Here is a 23,279-nt window from a genome sequence, read left to right on the forward strand (position 1 = left end):
GGTACTTAGAGGAAGTAAAAAAAGGTTTGTCTACATAGTCTGCCTTTACAAACCTTTAGCAAATAACCTGCCATATGTAAAACAAGGTCTGCCCTCCAGAGCTGTGGCAACACATGCATATTTTCATTACTCATCAATAACTTAATCTAGTAACAAACACATGTAGCTAAATATTTACATTTGTTAATAAAATATTTTAATACTTTTAATCAGAGATGTATAGTAACAAAGTAAAACTACTTCACTATTGTACTTCACTACGTTGTGAGTTGGCTGTAGTCTACACATTTAAAATAATATAAAAATAATATGATATTCACCTTATTAACTTTTGCTTTCTTTCTGTAATAAGTACACAACACAATACTTGTACTTTTACTTTCAGTACTTGAGTAGAAAATTCTAAAATAAACTACTTGCAATACTTAAGTACAAAAAAGTGTTGAATACTTTAGTGCTTCTACTTAAGTTTGATGTTTAAAAAACACTATAACTTCATCTCAAGTCACATTTTTGACAGAGTACTTTCAAGTCTGGATCTCTAGTTTTTTTTTATACACAGCTGCTTTAAATACAGCAAAAACGTAATGCTTTTAAAACAACACGCAACTGTGACAACAGCTTCCTGTTAGTACAAAACAGATTAGTACATTAATATGTTTTGTTCTCTCTTGCCTAACTCACACTGTTAAGATTAAATGTGAAAAGTACATAATTGGGATGCAGCCCGCTTTTTTAAGCTTTAGCATGCTCACTTAAGTACATGAACTAATGCCACCTACAGCATACCTGTCAAGTCTCCCGTTTTGGCCGGGAAACTACCGTATTTTACTCCTCTTTCCCGCCGTCCTCCCGTAATAGTATTTTCACGTAAATTTCCCGTATTATATATATATATATATATAAAAAAAACTTTATTATTGAGGCGACAGGGCACTGGTCACTGTGTCTCTTAACCAATGGTAGTGCCAGTTCAAGGAGAAAGTCCCGCCTTTCAGGTGAAACAGCCAATCAGGTTCCTGGTTTTGCGGAGCGCATTGTAGGAAAGCCCCGCCCTCCTCGCTGTGAGAGCTAGTCGGAGCAGCTGACGTTAAAGCATATCTGGATAAACAGCGAGGTAACGGAGCTAAACATGTAAACTATGATGACGCTGTTTCTACAATTAGATGCTCAACCTGCCCTGATTAGCCAATAACTATTTCATTTTCAAACTGTGTTTATTAATTTAGGATTGCAGGCCTACTGTAAGCTATAATGAACGAAACTGTATTTATTTTATTAGTTCGGGGCTAGTTTTAGAGTATTGTGGTGTAATTTATTATTTAGAAGGGGCAGAAGAGATGGTTGATCTGGAGAGAGAGAAAATGTGAAGAGGGCTGAAATTAACTGAATTGATCAATAGAAAGAAGTATTAATAAAAATATTAATTGTTTAGGCCCCTTTGGACTAATATTTACTTATGCAATATATCTGGTCCATGTCCTTTTTGTAAAAGCTGATGATTTCATGTACATGTCTAGAAAAGGGTTTTACTTAGGCTGTAGTATAAGAATTACATATATAGGAATGTCCACAATATTTCAGTGTCAACAAAGATAGACCTGTCAGATTCTGATAATCTAATTGTAGTTTGTTAAAGGTTCCCAGTTGGTTATTTTAGATTTATTGTAAACCTGTCTTAAAATATAAGGGATTCTGAACCTCGGTTGGGTTGGTGGGCGACTCGAAGCAGGTGAATGGAAAATTTCCCTTATTTTTAAGTCCAAAACTTGACAGGTATGACCTACAGACAAATGTCTTTACAGACAGTGATTAGGAATCAGACTACTGTTTTTAGCTGTTAGATATTGTATTGTATTAGTGATTATTTAAAATATATAATCCAAACTATTTTTGCATTCTGGCCTGTTCCCCACTGGCAAGGCGATACTTTATCTTACTCTGGACAGCACTAAAAGTAAAAATTAATATTAATATTTAAATATTTTGATGCAAATTATGACCAAAAAATTGGGTGTTTTAGCCTTTATATCTTCTTGTTAGCTAAGCTAGCAACGTTTCATAGTATTCCAGCAACAGGCAGTTCCAATGTATTTTCAGCAAAAATATATATTTTTTGTTATTCTAAAAATATTTTTTGTTATTTAATTAATCCCCCAAACATCTAAAAGTCTAGAATAGTATTATTATCATGTGTGGTTACCATTAGACCACAAGAGGGCAGTAATGCTTAACCAGGTCCTTTATATAAAACACCACCGAGGCGAACCTTACTTATATCCACCCGTATTCCGAGAAGCCTGGTCTCCTGTGATGTGATTGGTTGGTGGTGTCCGCCACCTGCTCTGTGATTGGCTATCAAGTCAAGTAGTTTTATTGTTAGTACTTTATATATACAGGACATTGAAATTACGTTACTCTCCTTCCCAAAGTTACAGCAAGTACAAAAAATAAGATTATATATCATTTAAAAGAATGAAAGACACTAAATGTACAATACAACAAGGTCACAGATATTGACATACGTGAGACAAGAGACACAAAACAACAGTGCAATAGTGATTAGAGGATTAAAGAGGGAATGACAGTACAAGTATAAATAGAACAAAAGTGCAAATATAGAGGTATAAAAAATAGTGGTAAATTGAATGGGTGCATACAGTTGTTAAAAGTCACAGTTGTAGGGGGGAGTTAAAGTGGGTATGATAGTGCAAGTATGGGGTCAAGTACTATAATCATACAATCAAACAATACAGACCAAATGCAACTAAGCACATTAGTTTGACATTTCTCACTAAACATCAAAATCAAAATTAAATTAAAGAAAAATAATATAACAAGAAAAAAAAACAATTTAAATAAATAAAATAATGAAATAATGAAAAATGTATATCGTGTCATGACAAAATATAGACCAAATTAGATCATATTTTCATTTATTTATTTTATTAATATTTAAAAAGGTTAAAAAGGTTAACATATGTTTTAAAGAAAAAAACATACTTTTTATATATATATTTTACTAAAATAATTTGCAAAAAAATTGCTCTCCTAAATGGTGGTCTAACCAGCCAATCACCTCGCTGGAGGCAGGGCTCCTTTAGCCAATGGCAGCGAAGGAGGGCGTGTCGTGTCAGAAAACCGGCGGAAAACAAAAATAACAGTAGAGAAGCTTCTGCTTCTGTTTGTGAGCAAGGACACGACTTGCGTAAACCTGCGTGAGACTGTCTTTTTGTAGCCGGTAATTTATGTGTATATGTGTTTTTTGTACCCACGTGACTTTATTTTCTTGTTTTAATGGCTGCGCTTGGTCTTTACACTTTTGGAAAAGCCGCTAAATGATTATGAAGGGCATTTGAAGAGTTGTTGCTAAGCTAACATGTGCTAGTACTCCCTGTACTCACAGTACTACCAGTACTACTGCGGTCAGTTAACAGTGTTTACACTCTAAACCTCTGAATAAAGGGAATCTGGGTTACTAGCGACTCTTCTCCCGCAGCTATGGCCAGTCCAGCTCATGTATCCAGGGTCCGCTCTCTCTATAAAAGAATCCTGCTGCTGCATCGCTTCATGCCCATTGACCTCAGAGCCATTGGAGATCAGTATGTGAAGGATGAGTTCCACAGACACAAATCTGCTTCTCCAGAAGCTGCCAAACACTTCATGAAGGAATGGGAGGTAAGGTTATAGATTATATCACACCCACGTGGGGCCTGAATAGCCTCTAAGTGCTTAGACCCCTTTGTTAATATTTATAAAAAAATTGAAATTTATATGAATACCTTATAAAATACCTTATAAAAGTTTATAAACACCCTTATTGTTTAGTAGTCCAGTAGCTGTGAAGCATAGCCCAGACAAGCTGATTTTTTTCATCATTATCATCTTAGCAGTGACTTAATTACTGCACTTCACCTGTCAGATCTCTAATTCTTCACTTCACTGCAGAAACTAAGACTTAAACCCTATCTGGATGGGATTACTTTCTCAGGGGGTCCTGTGGTAATTTTCTCTTTTATAGGGTGTCCTGCAACGACCATGTACGTGTTTTTCTCAGACATCCTCTGAGAAAATTACAGGCTGAATTACCTAATATTTTTCGCTGAGCTCCGTGGTCCTCCAGTAATTTCAGTCCTGTCCGGACGCACACCTCTGAGTTTCGTCACCTCATGTTTAATAAATTGCATTTTGTCCACAGCTACGCACTGTAATTACACTTTGGGCGTTGGTTTCCACGGAGATCCACGTAAACACAATAGCGAGTGGAAATGGAGGAGCTACTGAACACGATGTCACGTGACTGAAAAAAAGCCTAAAAATGCAAGAGTTTTATCACTGAGTAGGAGTGTGAAATATTTTTCACAGACATCCCCCTGAGGAACTAATCCCTTCCAGAAAGGGCTTTAGTCTATGTAAAACTGAGCTGAATGTGTTGCCATGTGGGTCAGCCAGACCTGACTCTTCCTGTTCCACTTTTCTCCAGTTTCCAAGACTTTTGAATGTATAGGAAACTGTACTAATTTCTCTCTGACTTCCTCTTTAATTTCTCGAAAGAAAAGAGTTATGTTTCTGTGTGTTTTTTTCTAGTTATGATAAAAGTGTGGATGTGCTGTGTGTAAATGCTGCAGTAACAAGTGCAGTTGCACAATCTGTTCAGCCCTTTTTTAACCTTTTTTTTAACCTTTTTTTAACCTTCTCATTTTATGCGTCCTTTTCCAAAGTTCAGTTTATGTCCATTACTGCAGACCAGCTGTAAGCTGTTAACCAATTAATTGTTTTATGTTAAGCAATATTTATTTTTGTTCATTTTCTTTCTATTTTCTAATATTTCGAGCAGCTTATTTATGTGTTTTATTATTATCGTGATAAAAACACACATTGCAGCATATCTGTTTTCTGTAAATAAGGTCACATGATCACACATTATTACAAACTGTGCTGTGGGGCTCTCTGAGGATGTTCAGTAAATATAAATAAAATTGAGTAAAATAACAGAATAACCTCTGATAAAGAGGAAATGACCCCAGTCCCTCTTCAAATCATGTTTAAAAAAAATTGATCTTCACCTGTTTCTCTCTTGGAGAGCTTCAGCAGAAGGAGAAAGAAACTAAGGGGCAATTATAATGCCATCTGTTAAAACATTACTGTAAAAAAACAGTACTGTAAATTACAGGACCCATGAGGGATTGAGGTGCTATTGTATTCATGGGGCCTCATGGGGAGGTCTGTACAAACCCACTGTGAGTTAGTGCCTACCTGGAACCCATATAGCCCACATAGCCTACCGCATTTGTGAGCCCTGACCCACATGAGCATGTTGTCTGGCACTAGACATACAGTTTCCATACATTCTGCTGTGTATCTGACATTTTTCTTTATTTTAGTATTGAAGTAAGTTTATTTTAGCCACATGATGGCACCATGCACCACATTATGTCCTTCAACACCTTTCAGATGCTGCACTGATTACTTGTACTCGAGCTACAGTTATAACTTGACTTATAACTTGTGTTTGTTTAAGCCGCAGCTCATTAATTGCATTGTACTGATGTAGACTCCCTAGAAATATATTAGAATACCACCAACACTCCAATTAAAAAAATATATATATATTTTGTACATAAGGATGATTGGATATGTGTAATTTTGGATAATGATATGCAGTTTAAACTTAGAAAAGAAATGCTTTCACATATAAATGGGACTATGGGACTATGAATGACATTTTAATTACAGTAGTGGCCTGCAAAATGTATGTAAAAAGTTGTAGGGAAATCCTGGAAAGGAGGAAACCCCGGACAAGGGCATCTTGGCCACCTTTAAATGATAACTATCAGAAGTGACCAACTTCAATTTTTTTGTTGATTGTTTACTAGATATAGTATTAACATTTTGCCAACTGTAGCTTAGATGTAGGCTAGATGTGGACTGGATGTGGTCCTTGTTCAGGGTTTATTAACATTGTTAGCTGCGTTGCTGTGTAGGGTTTATGTAATAAAAACCTTTACTTGTCCTTAATTATAAAACCCTAACAATTACACATTCTTTTTAGAAAAACAAAAAAAAAATGTATTGTGCAGGTGTATAAAATAATGCTCTATATCAGTAGTTTTTTCTATTTTACTTTTTCTTCCTCCTCATGTTTTGCTCTCCCCAGTGTAAAGAGGATGGATTTAGAGTTCTACCATCCAAACTGAGTAAATGATTGTGTGACGCTTCCATTGTTTGGTGGCTGGAGAAGTGCACACTAAACAGAGCATGGTGCATTGGTCAGAAACCCTCTTTTCCATTGTGAAGTGACCTCTGCCTGGACATGAGGGAGATGCGAATGCAAATAGCACTAAAATGATCAGAGCAGCACTGAGTTTTTGAAAAAACAACAGGTAATTTAATCTTATTTTCTCAGCAAAAGAGGCAGAAAAATATGAATAAAAATGAATAAAATAACAGAATAATCTCTGTAAAAGAGGAAATTACCCCAGTCACTGTCTAAATCATGTTGTTCTTCATCTGCTATTCAATGGGGGAGCATCAGCAAAAGGAGAAAGAAACAAAGGGGCAATTGTAATGCCATCTTTTGGTATAAAACATTACTGTACATTTACATATTCATTTCAATTCAACTTTTTTTGTCATTATATTGATACTGGGTTGTACAAAGTTGAAAGTTGAAAGTTGAAACCCTGTTCGCTAGATCTTCTGTGCAGTGATAGAAGGACATGAGTGCAAAACAAAAACAAGTTGCACGAATGCAAAAACTACAATATACACAGACAATAAACACAATTTATACAAGTATGTACAGGTGGGATTAATGTGCAGCTAGTACTGTCTGTTGAGAATATGTAGTATGTAGTGATGTGATTTGGTTGATTTTGCCTGCAGTGAAGAGTTCAGTGGTGAGGTGTAGTGTGTCGAGGTAGATCAAGTTGCTGTAACCCACATCACACATGTAAACAAAGTGTACACTGCAGTATGAATATAGCCGCTTAGTGAGATAAAACTGATAACATCAAAGGTTCAGTATACTGTATATATAACCATTATGAAAAACTGTGATCAATAAAGAAAACACAGTCCTATAAGCACTAGACCATTTTAAGACCCAACTGGCCAAATCAGTGGAAACTGTAATTTTACTGGCATCTGGATCATGTTTACAGTCATTTACCAGAGTGCACATCTAGTTTGAACAGGTTTTGCATCATTGCCATCTAATAGTGTTAGCAAAACCAGGTGTACCAGAGTAGTCTAGCTAGATTTTCATTGAAAAAAAAAATCAGGTCACAGTCTACAATCAGAGAATAGTCAAACCGTGTTAGTTAAAATTAATGTTAACCCATAAGAACCCAGACTCAGACCAATTTTAAAATTAAATAAATCCAGTAAGCAGCTCATTATTTTTTTTTACCTTAGTGTGGGGACATTTAAAATTCTAATGTAATCCATGTATTCTATTTTATACCTTTTATATTTTGTTCTAGAAATCGTATAAGAACTAGTGAAATTAACTTCATGAGTTAAAATGATGGACAGAGTGCTGTAAGGAACTTTACACAGATTTTAAAGGGTCTGTCACACATATCGCCATGGGCTCTTTTAGGTTAAAAGGCAATGTATTGTACTAAATCAGTCAAAATGTTCAGATGTGAAATACATTGACCTTGACGTGGCAGTAGATGTAAATGATTTTCCTAATTGCTCTAATGATGGTGTTTGTTTAAAAGAAGAGTCATGGAGTCATGGTCCTTGTATCTTCTGTCACTATAAATGGGAAAGAGACAGGATGGGAGGAACGTTTCAGTTTTCCACCCAATTTCCTCCATTAGTTTCACAGTTACGGCACATAAATAGCTACTTGTGACAATCTCCCAGACAGTCATTGTTCAAGCCTAAATGGCACAGGCATTGTTCACGGCTGGCACAGCACTTTTTTCTCCCTCTTTAGCTAGATTTTCAGACCTGATTTGTAACATGGAGGGGGTCAAAAAAGGGGGGATACAACACTTCTACAATAATGTAGAAATGAGTCACTCACGAGTATGTTTAAAGCAACATATTGGCTTGCTGTCCATGAATGTAAACATCTGTAGGTGGTCACTGAAAGGAAGACTAGGTCCGGAATGATTCTAGTAAGGGTCTGGCGAAGTGGCCACTCAGGACTCCTCCTCTTCGTTCATTAAGAAACGGGTGAATCACCACCACCATCTCAGTTTGCAGAGCACTCCGTGGAAGAAAAGGGAAAAAAGGAAAAGTACGGAAGGGCGGTGGAGCCAGGCACAGACGCAGAGCGAGTCTTGAAATGCGATTAGAAGCACTGAGTGTTCGCCCTAATCCAGTTACTGCAGAGGGCCCACGAGACTTCTCCTCGCCTAATAAATTTGCCACATTGCAATAGACAAGCTTTCCCTTGAGAGTAAAATGGGGGGAAAAAGGAGAAGGGAAAAGAGAGAGTAAAGCATGGCAGGAAAGAGTGAAGGAAAGGGAGACATAGAGAGAGACACAGGTTTGAAAAGAGGGATGAGAAATAAAAAATAGAGGTAAGGGAAGAGGCAAGAATCAGCTTCTTGGCCACTAATGTAGAAGTTTGGGTGGGGCCTTTTGAAATGGAGCAGGGTGACTGACCACATTACTGATTCAGACAAGCGAAAGGAACATTAACTTATTGGGACAGCTAAATGGACTCTAAAGAACCTGCAGCAAACGGTCTGGAGGTTCAGAAAAATACTACTGAAAAACTACTACCCTAACCTTTAGAGGTGTGCCAAAAAATCGATTCACATAAGAATCTTGATTCTCATTTACTACGATTCAGAATCGATTTAAAATGTCCCAAAATCGATTCTGAGGGGCGGGTTTTAGACTTTGGATTTTGGGCTGGGTATTTTTGTTGGACCTGGCAACCCTGGGGATAGCGCTTGTCCTTTCAAACGGAGATCTTCCAGACACACACAGAGCGTAGGTGTTTGAGAATCACCGGTAAGATGGCAGAACAAGCCCTATATTACATTAGATTAACGTGTAGTTTCAATGTTTTATGGCAGAATGCTTCATAACAAGCATAAAAAAGATCGCTAGTAGTTAGTTTCAGTAACTGTTAGCTAGCTAACTAGCTAACTTTCCAGTTCCACCTTAAATAACGCTACAGGTGGCAGCGGGCTGCAGCATTTAAGGCGGAACGGAAAAATACAATAAGCTAATCAGAGCTAATTTCAGCTCCTCATCACAGAGGAATTAAGGAATGGACCATATGAATTAATTTCTCCACCTCCTGCCCCCTTTCTGAAGAAATACAACGACCTTAAATTAACTAGTTAATCAGCAGCTGCTCCTGAACTTTAGCGCTCCACTGCTATCATCACATCAGCCCAGCAGCGTCACCTACACACCACCGCTAGTAGCCTGGTAATAAAGCAGTGTTATTTATTATTTATTTATTGTTCATTAACGTCATTGTGATATCCCAGTGATTCCTCTGTCACTGAGGACCCACATTCCTGCACATTTTATTGTTTTTGTAACACATTACCTGCTCCAGGACCAGTGTATATTATGGAGGTTTTTTTTTCAATAAGATTCATAAGCCAGAAGCAGAAATTTTTATAATTCAAATCGTTTTGAATCAAAAATCGATTTTGAATCGAATCGTGGCCCCCAAAATCGGAATCGAATCGAATCGTGAGATAGTAAACGATTCCCACCCCTACTAACCTTATTTTGTGCATGATGTAGTTATATGTTTCTATTTTTTACATAAACACTTAATAATATAATGTAGTACAATTTATAAAATAATGTTAACCTTTCAACAAACATCCCGCTAACGATAAAACACATCCTCATCGACTGTCCTGCCTATTCTTAAAGTTCTTATTGCATCTTAACTTAACAAACACCTAATTTAATACATATGTAGCGAAATATATTGAACAACATTTGAACAACTTTGCTCTGTCTAGATATATAAATTGCAATAAAACCTCAACAACCAACTTTTCAACAGATGCAAGATTTTTGTACACTATGTGTAGTTTATTGTAACAAGCAGTTGTCTGTTGATTTGTCCTGAGGTGGTATATTCAGATAATTACAATAAAATTTAAGATACAAAGTTATACAGTGTACTATGAGAGATTATAGAATCAGTGAGATTCATCCAATTATTGCTTTCAAAATACAATCATTGATTGATTTGAAATCACTGTAATATAGCAAGTGTAGGCTGAATACAATACACCATGTTTCATGTTTTTCCACACAGTGGCAATTTTTGTAATTTTCCTGCTTCAAAACTGCCACAGTAGATCTTGAACAATTTAGAAAATGATAAAAGTTGTTTAGAGGGAAAGCTATTCAGAGAAAAATGCAATATATGGTCCAAGAAGGTAAGAATGTAAGAAGGTGGCCATGATGGGGAAAGATAGCAGAAATTTCAAGAGTGACCAATTTCACAATTTATTACATGCTTGTAAAGAAAGAATGTACCGGAGAACTCAGCAATACAAAGGCCTGAATGACCACGGCAGACTGAGGGGCCAAAATTTTTCTTTTTAAATGAAGGAAAAATTCTTCATCACATGTAAACAATGCAAGAACACATTCAAGGTATATGCCTTCATAATGTAAATATGGAGTTTTTTTTTCTATATTAGCCTGCTAGAAGACATTTTTTTTATAAGCCTGCCTGGTTCTGATAAATGCATGATTTGAAGATAAGGGTCTATGATCTGATTTTATATAATCTGTCGAACGTGATGGAGGATCTGTAATTTCATTGGCCTGTATGTGTGCCAGTAAAATGTAAGTCACTTGTGTGGATCTGATCTGATCTGATCTAATGATCTGGCTGCTGAAGGTAATATTAGAATAAAAACAAAAAACTGTAAAAATGCTTGGGCAAAGGCAACCCAAGAGTCAAATCAGTTTCTTGACCTCAACCCTAACCCCAATCAAGCATGATTTTCACTTAGTGAAGACAAAACTGAAGTTAGAAAGACTCATTGGCAGCAACTAAAGATGTTAAAAGGCCTGGCAAAGAATCTAAAGAAAGGTAGATCTCAGTAAGTGGTGATCATTTATTTAAGACTTTATATATTCAACAACAAAAAAACGAAACAAACATATTTTTATAATTATGAAAATGTAATTTCTTCAGATACTTTTGTTTTGGACCTGTTTAAAAAGAGGGACTACATTTAAAAAGAACAGTAGATGGTTAATGGTAAATGTTTTTAAACCACTCAAATTAGAGCCAAAAGTCTTAAGTAACATGTTCATTGCTTCATTTCCTAATATATTGAGGATACAGGCAAAATAAAACATTTTCTTATGGACTTGGTGATATGTGCCAGGGCCAAAATCAGTATATATGCATATAAATTCCTAAAATATATTCAGCATGATATTTATTACTATATGGCTAAAATGTTAAAGTATTAAAATAGTGAAATATGATTATGCTTTTCTAGACATCTTCAAATATATCTGCATATAAAATATGTATCGGCTTAAAGTATTAGCCAATTAAAGTTATGGCGACTAAATGCAAATGTTTTGGCAACTAGCAAGTAAAAAAATCTTCAGTTTGACAGCATTTTTATTTTATTATTTCTTTTTTATATATGATCAGTACTAGTGGTGGCAAAAATACTTTCCTTTTAAAATCTTGAGAATCTGTGGATATGGAAATGGTATTTTCAAAATGAACATTTCTATTTATCAGAAGACTAATTTGCTCAGACTATTCAAACACTCGACTACACCACAGGATGAAAAACAGCTAAAATTACAATGTCATACTGTGTGATTGTGTGCTCCTTCAGGATAGATTTTTAACAGGATTAGATTTATTCATATTTTTTTCCGCAGTGTTATCTGCAGATATTAACCTGATACTGATTACCCTTTAATTAAGAACTTTATAAATTTGTTGTGTGGAATTACAAAGGTGTAAAAATAATAGTCTTTTTACTCGCAACATTTGCATTGTCATTGAGAATTTGTCCTGCAAAGTGAACAATGAATCTCTCTTCATTTTGTTTTTCTTTCATTCCCAGATAATTTTTCAAATAGAAAAAAATCGTTATTTTTAAAGCTTTCATTTCTGACTGTTAATAAGGGACATGTAATTATTTTTTTTTTTATTCAGAAGCAGCTGGTGCGAAAGTGATTGTAATTGGAGTGAGTTAGCGAGTGTTTCTACCATCAACTAAAAACTATATGTGATGTACTTTGATTTAAGAAAGCAAAAGTACTTCATGAACTGTGCAAGCGCTGTGCATCTATATATGTGTATGTTGAGAGGTTGGAAAAATCCCAATATGTATCTTCATAAACAGGATTTTTCAACCGAAAACCTTTCATTAGCTGCATAAACAAACTTCTTCTGAACCTCGAGGAGTAGATAAAATACATAAATACACTATAGACTATTTTCAGATTGCATGAAAATAGAGAATGACTAACTCTCCTGAGAATAATTATTTCCAGCATGATGTTGGATGTTACCAAACCAGCACAGCAGTCTCTTCAGTAGATGGTCCTTTGGTGTAGATGTTTGTGCTTAGTGGTGAGGGCGTGGACTTGAAAGAGCTGTTTAAGTACTTTGCCCTTGGGAAAGCCAGCGTACTCCAGACAAGAACAAAATGGGCTGTTTGATTACATCACTACAAACGCTGATCCTTTATATTCAGTTCATGAACTCCGGAGAGCCTGCCTTTGAACAATCCCTTCAGTTCTTAAAATATAGCCGCTTGGCAAATGTTCAGCGTAATTACATTATGTAGGGGAGGAAGCCTCTCAGACAAATGGCTTGTTTCTTTCTAAATTGAATTGCATCCAAATTCGAAGATGTTCCGTGAATGACTATACGGATGAAAGCCTTCTGTTTTGTGTGCATTTTTATGAATGAGTTTGGTGTACCCTACCTGTAATTGCCCTGTATTTTTAACTGGTCCATTGCAATGACTGATAGTCCAGACGTTTTCCTGGGCTGTATATTGAGTGAATGATAAACGGTAATACACGTGGCTTAGGCATTTTACTACAGTGTCTCTGTACACATCATTGACTCCACTTAGCAAATATTAATATACAACACTGCAGCCAGTAATCAGAGGTTATGATTGCTATGTTATTGTTTAATTTAGAGCATCTTCAATAAATAGTGCTATTCTAAATGTGATATTGGTCTGACTTTCCAAATATTTGAACAGACATGAAAGTTAGTTAGACAGTAAATTGGCAAAGTTAGTAAGATTTTCTTTATTGTTATACTTAGTGCTGGACGATATGGCCAAAATTTATATCACAATATATTCCTTAATTTCGATACGATATAATTTCGATATCGATATAAATACTTTGAAGGCCTCAGAAAAACTGCTAAGAATCCCAGCAATGGAAATCTGTACACTACTGTCTGAATTTTTTAATTTAAGTCTTTAAAGCCTCCTCTCACAAAAACTGTATAATACTTTATAAATAAAAAATGATCAGAATAAATCGATGCTCACTTTTATTTGAATGTAGCAAAATAAAAACATGACATCCCTGTCAAACATAAACCTATAACCTATATACACATCACCAATATAAATAACTTTACATTACAACAGAGGCAGAGCTTCTTATTCTTTTGTAAACATATTTAACAGATCAAAACAAAAGTGCTTCAACCAGAATAGGGAATACAAAAAGCCTTCATATATATAAAGGGAACATGATATCCCTGTCAAATAAACAAACCTATAACAACTATAAATAACTTAGATACAACATAAACTACAAAACTGTTTTAGCCAGAATAAAGAAGATATTGTGTGTAGTGAATCTGCTTGAGGTGGATGAAAGGATGTCTTACTGTTGCCGGTCGGCTCCACTCTCCAGAACAATTTGGAGCAAGCTGAAGTCTGAAGTTTATCAAACCTTTGAACGCCGAACCACTGAATTAGACCTGCCTCCCTCAACTATCCGCTCATTCTTCATCTAAAATGTCCTGCGATGAAAACGAGCAGGTTAGGGTCGGTTTCGTTTCATCGCGGGAGGTTTTAGGTGCGGAGCGGAGATCCGCTCTGTTAGGGTCGGTTTCGTTTCATCGCGGGCGGGTTTTAGGTGCAGAGAGGAGCGCAGCCGAGATCCGCTCGGTTAGGGTCGGTTTCGTTTCATCGCGGGCGGGAATGGAATGGAAGTTTTCATATTGCCGATCACAGTGTCCCGCACTTCAGCAAAAACAGCCAATCAGCTTGCTGAGATTTTTTAGCACTTTATTAAATAGAACCCTTATTGATGTTTTTATCACATTTATCAATGATTTAAAAATATTCTTAAATGTGAAAAATGGTAATTCGATGTTTGGTTTCCAGTATTTTGGTCTTTCCCCATTCAAACAAATGGAAGGCTGGTCTTGCATGATTGGAAATACACGCATGACTTGCCTTTAAGGACTTTGGTATTTTAGCTGAACTGTAAACAGATGCTTAGCTATTGTCTGCTTATTACACAGGCTTTAGATTGACGCCTATTCTGTGTAATTTTCAAGCCACGGCCGTTTCTATTTGAGGTCTGGGTTAAGTGAGACAATAATTGGCGTCACTCTGTCTGCTGGACTCATCATGCCGGTAGCTATAAACGTTGTAGACTTTGTTTATTGGTGTTTGGCTGGGATATTATAAAAATAAATGTTTTTAACATATCTAAGGTCTTAAAAGTTTATACATAAGATTTAAGCAAGCCTCCCATCTGTATTCTGAGCGTACGGTGAAGTCTCAAATGCATGCTGCTGATGTCTTTGGACAGTCTGTGCTTTGTAAAAGAGTATAGATGTGGGGGTTGGTAGGGAGTAGTAATTGCTGAATTGAGGGAGTAGTGACATAAGAGGAGGGGGTTACATTTTGTTCTGACCTCCATTATACCTTGATGAACCCCTACAAACCTACACCATCTCCACATGACCTTCAGGACCTGCGATGTGCCACAGCAGTTCATGGCGCAAGCAGTAAAATCCATCAGCATTAAATAAATAAATAAATATAGCTGGAATCTTTTATGGTAAATCAATACTGGTTTCTGTAAAATGAATTCTCTGTGTTTGTGACGTGCTTATACGAGCGAGTGACGAACACCGGTGCTCAAGTAACCTGTTACGATAACTGTTTTTTAAATGAACCATAAATTCAGTCTCAGTATATATTGTAATAAATAACCATAATTTTAAAATACATATATATACGTGCATATTAAACACTGCTTTTCAATAAAAGACCAACTTCATCACATTACCGTATATACTTGCATATTCAGTGTTCAAAAAAGAGTACCTTATAAAGATAGACCAGATAGAGCCATTTGCTGGATTCATGGTTTGGGTTTGTTTTTACAGAAGTTTTAAATGTGGTTGTTCTTCTATTTGCAATTAAATCTGTAAATACTTTGCTACTCGGAAATGAGTGAATTGGCAGAAACATCTTGGTAAGGGCATGACGTTAGCTAAATAACATCTACTCAAGCTGATGTTCTCTAGGTTGTATGAGCTAGGAGTTCTTTTATCTAGATGACATGTACTGTAGCTGAGAATAGTTTGATGTTCTGTAGCTAATATTAGTGAGATGTTATGTGCTGTAGCTGAGAGTAGCTACATGTTATGTACTGTAGCTGACATAAGGTAGATGTCGGCTACAGCTGGCATTAGCTAGATGTGATCTGCTGTAGCTGAGAATAGCTAGATGTTCTGAAGCCAGTATTAGCAAGAGCTTATGTACTGTAGCTTAGAGTAGCTACATGTTATGTACTAGGTAGATATCTGCTATAGCTGATGTTAGCTAGATGTGATCTGCTGTAGCTACATGTTATGTACTGTAGCTGACATCAGGTAGATGTCTGCTATAGCTGATGTTAGCTAGATGTGATCTGCTGTAGCTACATGTTATGTACTGTAGCTGGCATTAGCTAGATGTTATCTGCTGTAGCTGAAAATAGCTAGATGTTCCGTAGCAAATATTAGATGTTATGTACTCTAGGTGAGAGTAGCTATGTTATTTACGCTAGGTTCTATCTGCTGTAGCTAAACGTAGCTACATGTAATGTACTGAAGTTGACATTAGGTAGATTGACTGCTCAATTGGCCTTGTTCCATCTGGGTGGGTAGTTGGTGCTAAATTTTGGGGAAAAAAAACAAAATGCTGATAAAAAAATTGCTGATTCTTGTTTATTCTGAAGTACTTTATTTGTGAAATACTGTTATTAAAATTATTGTTAGGATTGCATTGATCTTTCTTATAATTTAATATGAATGAATAAATAAATGGATGAATTTATTCATTTATTGAGTGACACTTAAATAGCGCCTTTCTAAAAACCCAATGATGCTTTAAAATCATGTTTTTACACACAACCATTTATACTCAGCACTCATTCACACACCAGCCAGCAGCCACTAGTGCACAGCATACTCTCAACCGGAAATGACCATCCACCTGGAGAACTGCATCGAGCACTACAGCATTTACCCAGCACAATCCATATTTGGCACACACACACACAAACTTACATACCACATAAATAAATACACACATACATATCAACTAAGTGTTTTCTGGGGTATTTAACACTATACAATTTACCTGATCTCCATATAATAATAACCTTAGGAAGTAAACAGTCTGTTTTAAAGTTAAATGTGCCAGTACTTTTTTACCAGTGCAATCATATTCTGTTTCAACTAAACAAAAACGTTTTTAAACACATTATGTATAATTTATTGTGCAAATGAGTCCAGACTTGGTGTTATGTTTGCTGTTTTGCCAACCCTTACTCTTGTCTGGTCTGATCTGTGATCTTCTCTCTTTGCAGAACTACAGAGATACCCTACAGACCCAGGTTCTGGAGGCAGTTGGAAACAAAAAGCTTGCTTTTGGGACTGACCTACCTGAACAGAAGCTGAAAGACTTTCAGGACGAACAGATCGGCCAGCTGTATGAGCTGATGCTGGAGTCTACCAAACCCAACCGACAGTTCCACATCCAGGAGGACAGCCCACCAACATAAAATAAAAACTGCTTAAAAAAAGTGCTTTACAAAATTGACCTGCTTTTAAATCTATTCATCATATCCATGTGAATGAAATACATCAACACTTTTATTTTGCCTATGTTTGGTTATTTCCATTGTTCAATCAATAATTGTGCGATCGTGCTGAAATGATGTACACTTTTATATCCAGAACATTTAAGTGAGCTTTTTTCCCCCCAATATTGAAAGGGAGGAGTGAATTAGTGCAGAGGCTTCAGCTCTTTAGTGGAATTGTCCCAGTGGGACATATTCGGACTTAAGTACTGTTCGCCTTCCCATCCCAGCTGCTATTAAGGAGGTGTAATTATATTAATGTTCTCACATGGGCCGAGTTCAAGGCCTCATCTCCCCGGATATTTCTTTCCAGTTTTTTTTCTCGCTAATCAAGTAACGTCCTTAATAGTGTTATTTTTAGTTTGATATCTTAATTGTTGCAAGGGTCTTGTAATTATTGAGAGGCAAGATTAAAATATAATTTGTAATATAATGGTTATTATTAGTTTTTATTAGATAATTAAATGATTGGTTGAACTTCCCAAGAGAACATTTATGTGCAGCAGCAGCTGAAGACAGGAAATTACACACCAAGTAAACACACATCACATAGATACGCACAGGGCAAAGACATCAGTGCAAGAAACAAACAGTTTCAGTGTGTAAAGGACAATGACACAAACCTATACTGAGCACCTGCAACGTCCGATCACTCAAATGGAGTATATAATATGGGCTTACATTCACACACACCACTGTGCAAAAACAGAGTGCTACTATATAAAGGTACGTTCACAACAAAAACTTAAAATATGTACTGTCCAGAACAGAAGTAAAGTACCTGTCAAACGTCTTTTTTTATTATTTTATCATTTGTTTACTATTATTTTTGCATTGTAGATTATTACTAAATTTATCCATACTATTAAAACATTAAATTATTTAGTAAACAAAAAAAGTGTTAAACAAACCAGAAATTGGCACCTCTTGCTTAGATGACAGTTTTGCACACCTTGGCTATATTTTCACAGTCAGCTTTATGAGGCAGTGTCACCTGCAATGGCGTTTAGCTGTGCTGAACTCGTCAAGAGTTAATTTCTTGTATTTCTGGCTCTCATTAGGACCACCCCTGAAAAGATAGACAATAAGTTCATCAGAGTTACCAGCCTTACAAACCACAAGTCAACAACCCCTCAGATAAGAGCAACTAAATGCTTTACAGAGTATTTTGTTTGTTTAACACTTTTAAGTTTACTAAATGATTCCTTATGTGTTCCTTCATAGCCAATAAAAACATTAAATAAAATGTGTGTCTAAACTTTTGACTGGTACTGTATGTTGACTGCTTGGCTCTGAACCATTACACAATAGTGTATTGTGGCAGCAAGTCCAATAGCCAGGTTCTGTCACGCTATGGGCTAAAGTCAGTACACTTCTGTGATGCAGAATTAATGCAAACAATGCACTGAGATCTTAGGTCAACATGTGCTCCCTTTAAGATTGCAAGAGCATATGCATATTTGTGCCCATTAGAGAGTGTGTGGGAAAATTTGTGTTTTTGTTGTTAATTCCTGTCAGTTTTGTTTCCTTTTATTACTTCAGGTGCATCTCCAAAAAATAGAATATAATTGAAAAGTTATTTTATTTTAGTAATTCAGTTTGTATACTATATAGATGTATTAGACACAGAGTGATCTATTTTAAGTGTTTATTCATTTTATTATTGATTATTATGGCTTATAGCTCATGAAAACCCATAAATCTGTCTCTCAGAAAATTTAATATGATATAAGACCAATTGGTATTTTTGGCAGCGTGTGCAGTGTGTCAAGTCCTGCTGGAAAATGAAATCTGCAGATAACATGGCTCTCCAAACCATTGCTGATTGTGGAAACTTCACACTACAGGTGCTGGTCAACGAATTAGAATAATTTGAAATGGTGCAATCATGAAATTCTTTGAATGCATTTTTTGTGCAGAAAGCAAATCAGGTGTTCACCGCACCTGTCCTACTCGTTAGACTAATCACAGAACTCGTTACCTGTAAAAAACATTGCTCAGCTGAGCTTTCAAAAAGGCCCATTTAGGCCATTTAACTGTGACACTGTTGTTTTATTGAATTAGAATAATGGAGAAACCGTTTCATTGAATTAGAATAATTTTTATTATAATTACAATCATCACTTTCTCAGTATTTTGTGGCTGCCCCCTTGGCTTGTATGACTGCCTGAAGTCTCCGCGGCATCGATTTGACCAGCTTGTCGCAAGTTTCCGCACTCACAGCTTCCCAGGCAGTGGCGATGTTCTGCTTCAGTTGGTCCAGCGTAGTAGGCTTTCTGTCGCGAAATTTTCCGCTTGACGATGGCCCAAAGGTTTTCAATGACATTGAGGTCAGGCGAGTTGGCCGGCCATGCCAAAACTTCAAGCTGTTTTTTAGTGAACCAATCTTTGGTCGACTTTGCCGCATGAGCCGGTGCTAGATCCTGTTGAAATATGAAGTCTTCTTCGCCGAACTGTTCCTCAACAGTCGGAATCAGGAACGTTTCCAGAACATCTTGATATACGGCAGCATTGACAGTCTTCTTGAGGAAGCAGAGTTTCCCTACACCTCGAGCGGACATGCATCCCCAGACCATAACGCTCTGGGGAAACTTGACGGATCTTTTCACGCACTCGTGGTTGTAGGTTTCGCCACCACGACGCCAGACACGAGGACCTTGGTCACCGAAGGAGATGCAGAAGCGTGATTCGTCACTGAAGACCACTTTCTGCCAGTCTTCAGCAGTCCACTCGCCGTGTTCTTTGGCCCACTTCAGCCGTTTCTCCATTTGTTTCTTGTTCAGCATCGGTTTTACTGCTGGAACGCGAGATTTGAAGCCGAGTTCGCGCAGACGACGGTAAGTGGTTGATCTGGAGACGTCAGCGCCGGTCTGCTTGTTCCACAAGTCGGTGAGCTCGGAAGTGGACTTGAACCGGTTGCTGACTGCGATCTTTCTCAGCTGCTTGTTGTCGCGAGCAGAAGTTTTTCGGACGCCGGAACAGTTGGTGCGCTTGCTGCAGTTTTTCTTGAGAGCTTTGCAGACGGAAGACTGGCTGATGCTGAGCTGCTCAGCAATTTTAGTTTGGGTCAAGCCTTGTCGGCGAAGGGCTTGAATTTGAGCCACTATTCCGGTTGAGAGGTCGCGCTGCTTACCCATGATTGATTTTACAACTTAGAAATTCTACTCAACCCTGACTTTATACTGCACAGGGAATACTCTTCACAGAAAACAAAAATTCGAGCATTTATTCTAATTCAATGAAACGGTTTCTCCATTATTCTAATTCAATAAAACAACAGTGTCACTGTTAAATGGCCTAAATGGGCCTTTTGGAAAGCTCAGCTGAGCAAATTTTTTTCCAGGTAACTAGTTCTGTGATTAGTCTAACGAGTAGGACAGGTGCGGTGAACACCTGATTTGCTTTCTGCACAAAAAATGCATTCAAAGAATTTCATGATTGCACTATTTCAAATTATTCTAATTCGTTGACCAGCACCTGTAGACCTCAAGCAGCTTGGACTGTTTGTCTCTCCACTCTTTCTATGGTCCTACCGATGGACTGGTGGTTTGGAGAGTCTGAATTACTATAACAAAAAGTAACTTTTTAATGATATTCTAGTTTTTTTTTTTTTAGATGCACCAGTTTAATCATGTTTTTTTTAAAACTGAAATATGAGATCCACTGTAGCTTTGTGGTAAGTAGTCTTAGAAGGCAGGTAAGAAGTTAATGCTAATCCCTGGAGTCGCACTTTACTTTCCAAAGAAGCAAAAGGAAAAAAAAAAAGCTGAAATCAATAAAGACTCTTACACTTTAACTAAATTATAAAAGAGCCTGAAATATGAAACCTTGTTAGTCTGCCCTTTTTTGTGTGCGTATATATACTATGCACAGCCTTTAGAGCTTCACACTGTTAGTTAGACCTGTCAGAAAGGATCAGACCACACTGCACTGAGCTTTCACCTACACTGCGCTGGTTAATGCCTGCTTTACTCAAGCAAACAAACCAATTTAGAGGATTTTTTTTTATTCCAAAATGAATGAGCTGCTATGTGTGGATGTGGGTGTGGGTATGAAGGGGGTGCATACAGGAGACTCAGCATACACTCCACCGCTCAATATGATTCAAACCTCATGGTAACCGATGTGACCTAGGCTCCACACATATAATTGCTACCACTTTAAACAGTGCGCCCAGCCCGCAGCGGCAGAATTATGTCATTATGTTGAATAGATACACTTGAGTGGGAAGGTGGTTGATTTTGTTGATAGCACTTCAGTGTTCATGGTCCTGTTTGGCTCTCAAAAGCTCCAGTGAAAATATGTGTAGGTGAGAAAGCGGTCGGCTGCAGTAACAAGCTTTCATTCACCACCACATAAACAGCTGTATGCCTGTTAGATTTCAATACATGGAAGAGCTTCAAAGGAAGAAGTCCAGCATCTAACCTGGACCATCACACAGTGAAAATGTGTTGGGGTCAGAAGGATCTGTATTCTTTTTGGTATGTTTTTTTAGAATAAATTATACACTGTGAGCTTTGAATCAAACATGAAAAGGAACATCTATTATCCAGACATTTTTTTCCTCAAAGCAGAAATCCTAAAGCCAGGATTCCTCATGGTATGGAATTGTGTCAGTACAGTTCTGTGATAGCAGCATTAATACAGAAAAGAACATTTGAGATCTTGGAGAAACATATGCTGCTTTCAAGATATCCCAACAGTACAGTGCAAAACCACATGCTGCATTTTTTTTAAAGATATTAAATAACATATTCTATGCTGTTCTGCTTTTTCTGATTTGGGGTTGTAGAATAAATGGGGTTGTAGATATAAAATTCAGAATTACAGTAAATTAAAGTATTGTGCGGATCATGAAATAATATTTGACTATTATATTAATTAAAAATGCAAGCCTCTGATTAACAATCTACATGTGAAAAGTATCTGTATCCTCTTTCAAATGACCAAATTTTGTAATTCATAGATGTTTTTTGACATCACAAAAAAAAACAAAAAACATCTACATCTACATCTGCTTGTTTATTCTATATTGGTTTACCTGGGACCATTTATGCTAAAGTGACAAGGACAAGTGATACATTTTAGTCCAGACTACTTGAATGAGATACAGTACAGTGCAAGGAAATTAGAAATGAGCTCGTTTGCATATATTGAAGATTCAAAAATAAGTGCATTAAATCAGTATTATTTTTTTTTTTATTTGACCTTGCTTTTCTCCCCAATTAAATAAGCGGTTTACACCATCCACTCAGCTAGACTCCTCCATCACTAGCAATGCCCCAACACTAGGAGGGTGAAGACTAGCACATGCCTCTTTTAAAACTGCTGATAATGTTAGCATTACCAAGTAGCATCACAGCGCACTCGGAGAAAAGGGCAGCAACTCGGTTCTGATACATCAGCTCACAGACACCTGTGCTGACCAACCCTGGGGAGTAATCTGGGGAAAGCACGCCATCTACCCACCCAAAGAGAGCAAGGCCAACTATCTCGGGACTGCGGCTGCCGATGGCAAGCAGCATGACGGAGATTCGAACCAGCGATCTTTAGATCTAATTAGTATTTCTTGATCTTGCATATGCAATGATATACATGAGGTGGCTGTTTAACCACGTACTGTATTTTAGACAACAGAAAGCATACTGTTTATAACAGAAGCCAATGGGTAATCACTTTAATAATTGCATTTACCTGTTCTCAACTACTGTCAGTGGCGTTTAGTTTCCATTATTACGTTTATGTAAACCTAAAGAATAATTGTGTTAAACAATTGTTTCCTACTGATGTAACATTTAGGTTAAAAGGAGCTCAAAGGAGAACTCTGGTGTAAAATTGACTTTTGGGTGTAGTAAAACATGATTAAAAGTACCCACCTTTGTTAATTAGCCCTCCTCCACTCTCCTACAGCTTTCTGAGATACAGTAATTTTGTGCTTTTTGCCCAGCTCTCTTATCCAGGCTCAAAGTAGCTCCACACCTCCTTGGTAGAATCTAGAGAGCCCTGTCATTTAAATCGAGGCATTAATAACTTTGAAAGTGCACAAGAAGCATATTAAAAACACTGTTTACATCCCATAGTGCTTCTTAGTAGCTCCAGGCGCCGCCATCACTGTACTGGTAAATGACAGACATATATACATAGAGTCTGCATTGCCA

At 36.9% G+C, this 23,279-nt stretch overlaps 1 protein-coding gene across 2 annotated transcripts; it reads left to right on the forward strand.

The window, feature by feature from the left end:
- Nucleotides 1-3,150: 3,150 nt before the first annotated feature.
- sdhaf3 (succinate dehydrogenase complex assembly factor 3) lies at nucleotides 3,151-17,137 on the forward strand. Of its 2 annotated transcripts, none has more exons than XM_049476425.1 (3): nucleotides 3,151-3,387; nucleotides 3,500-3,678; nucleotides 16,849-17,137. In XM_049476425.1, the coding sequence occupies exons 2-3, from the start codon at nucleotides 3,502-3,504 to the stop codon at nucleotides 17,041-17,043; spliced, it is 372 nt and encodes a 123-aa protein (XP_049332382.1). In that variant the 5' UTR covers nucleotides 3,151-3,387; nucleotides 3,500-3,501; the 3' UTR covers nucleotides 17,044-17,137. The 2 variants fall into 2 exon arrangements, with proteins under 2 accessions (XP_049332382.1, XP_049332383.1); XM_049476426.1 differs by having other exon boundaries at nucleotides 3,156-3,241.
- The last annotated feature ends 6,142 nt before the right edge of the window (nucleotides 17,138-23,279 follow it).

This window comes from Astyanax mexicanus, chromosome 3, assembly GCF_023375975.1.
Source record: "Astyanax mexicanus isolate ESR-SI-001 chromosome 3, AstMex3_surface, whole genome shotgun sequence".
Taxonomy (NCBI): domain Eukaryota; kingdom Metazoa; phylum Chordata; class Actinopteri; order Characiformes; family Acestrorhamphidae; genus Astyanax; species Astyanax mexicanus.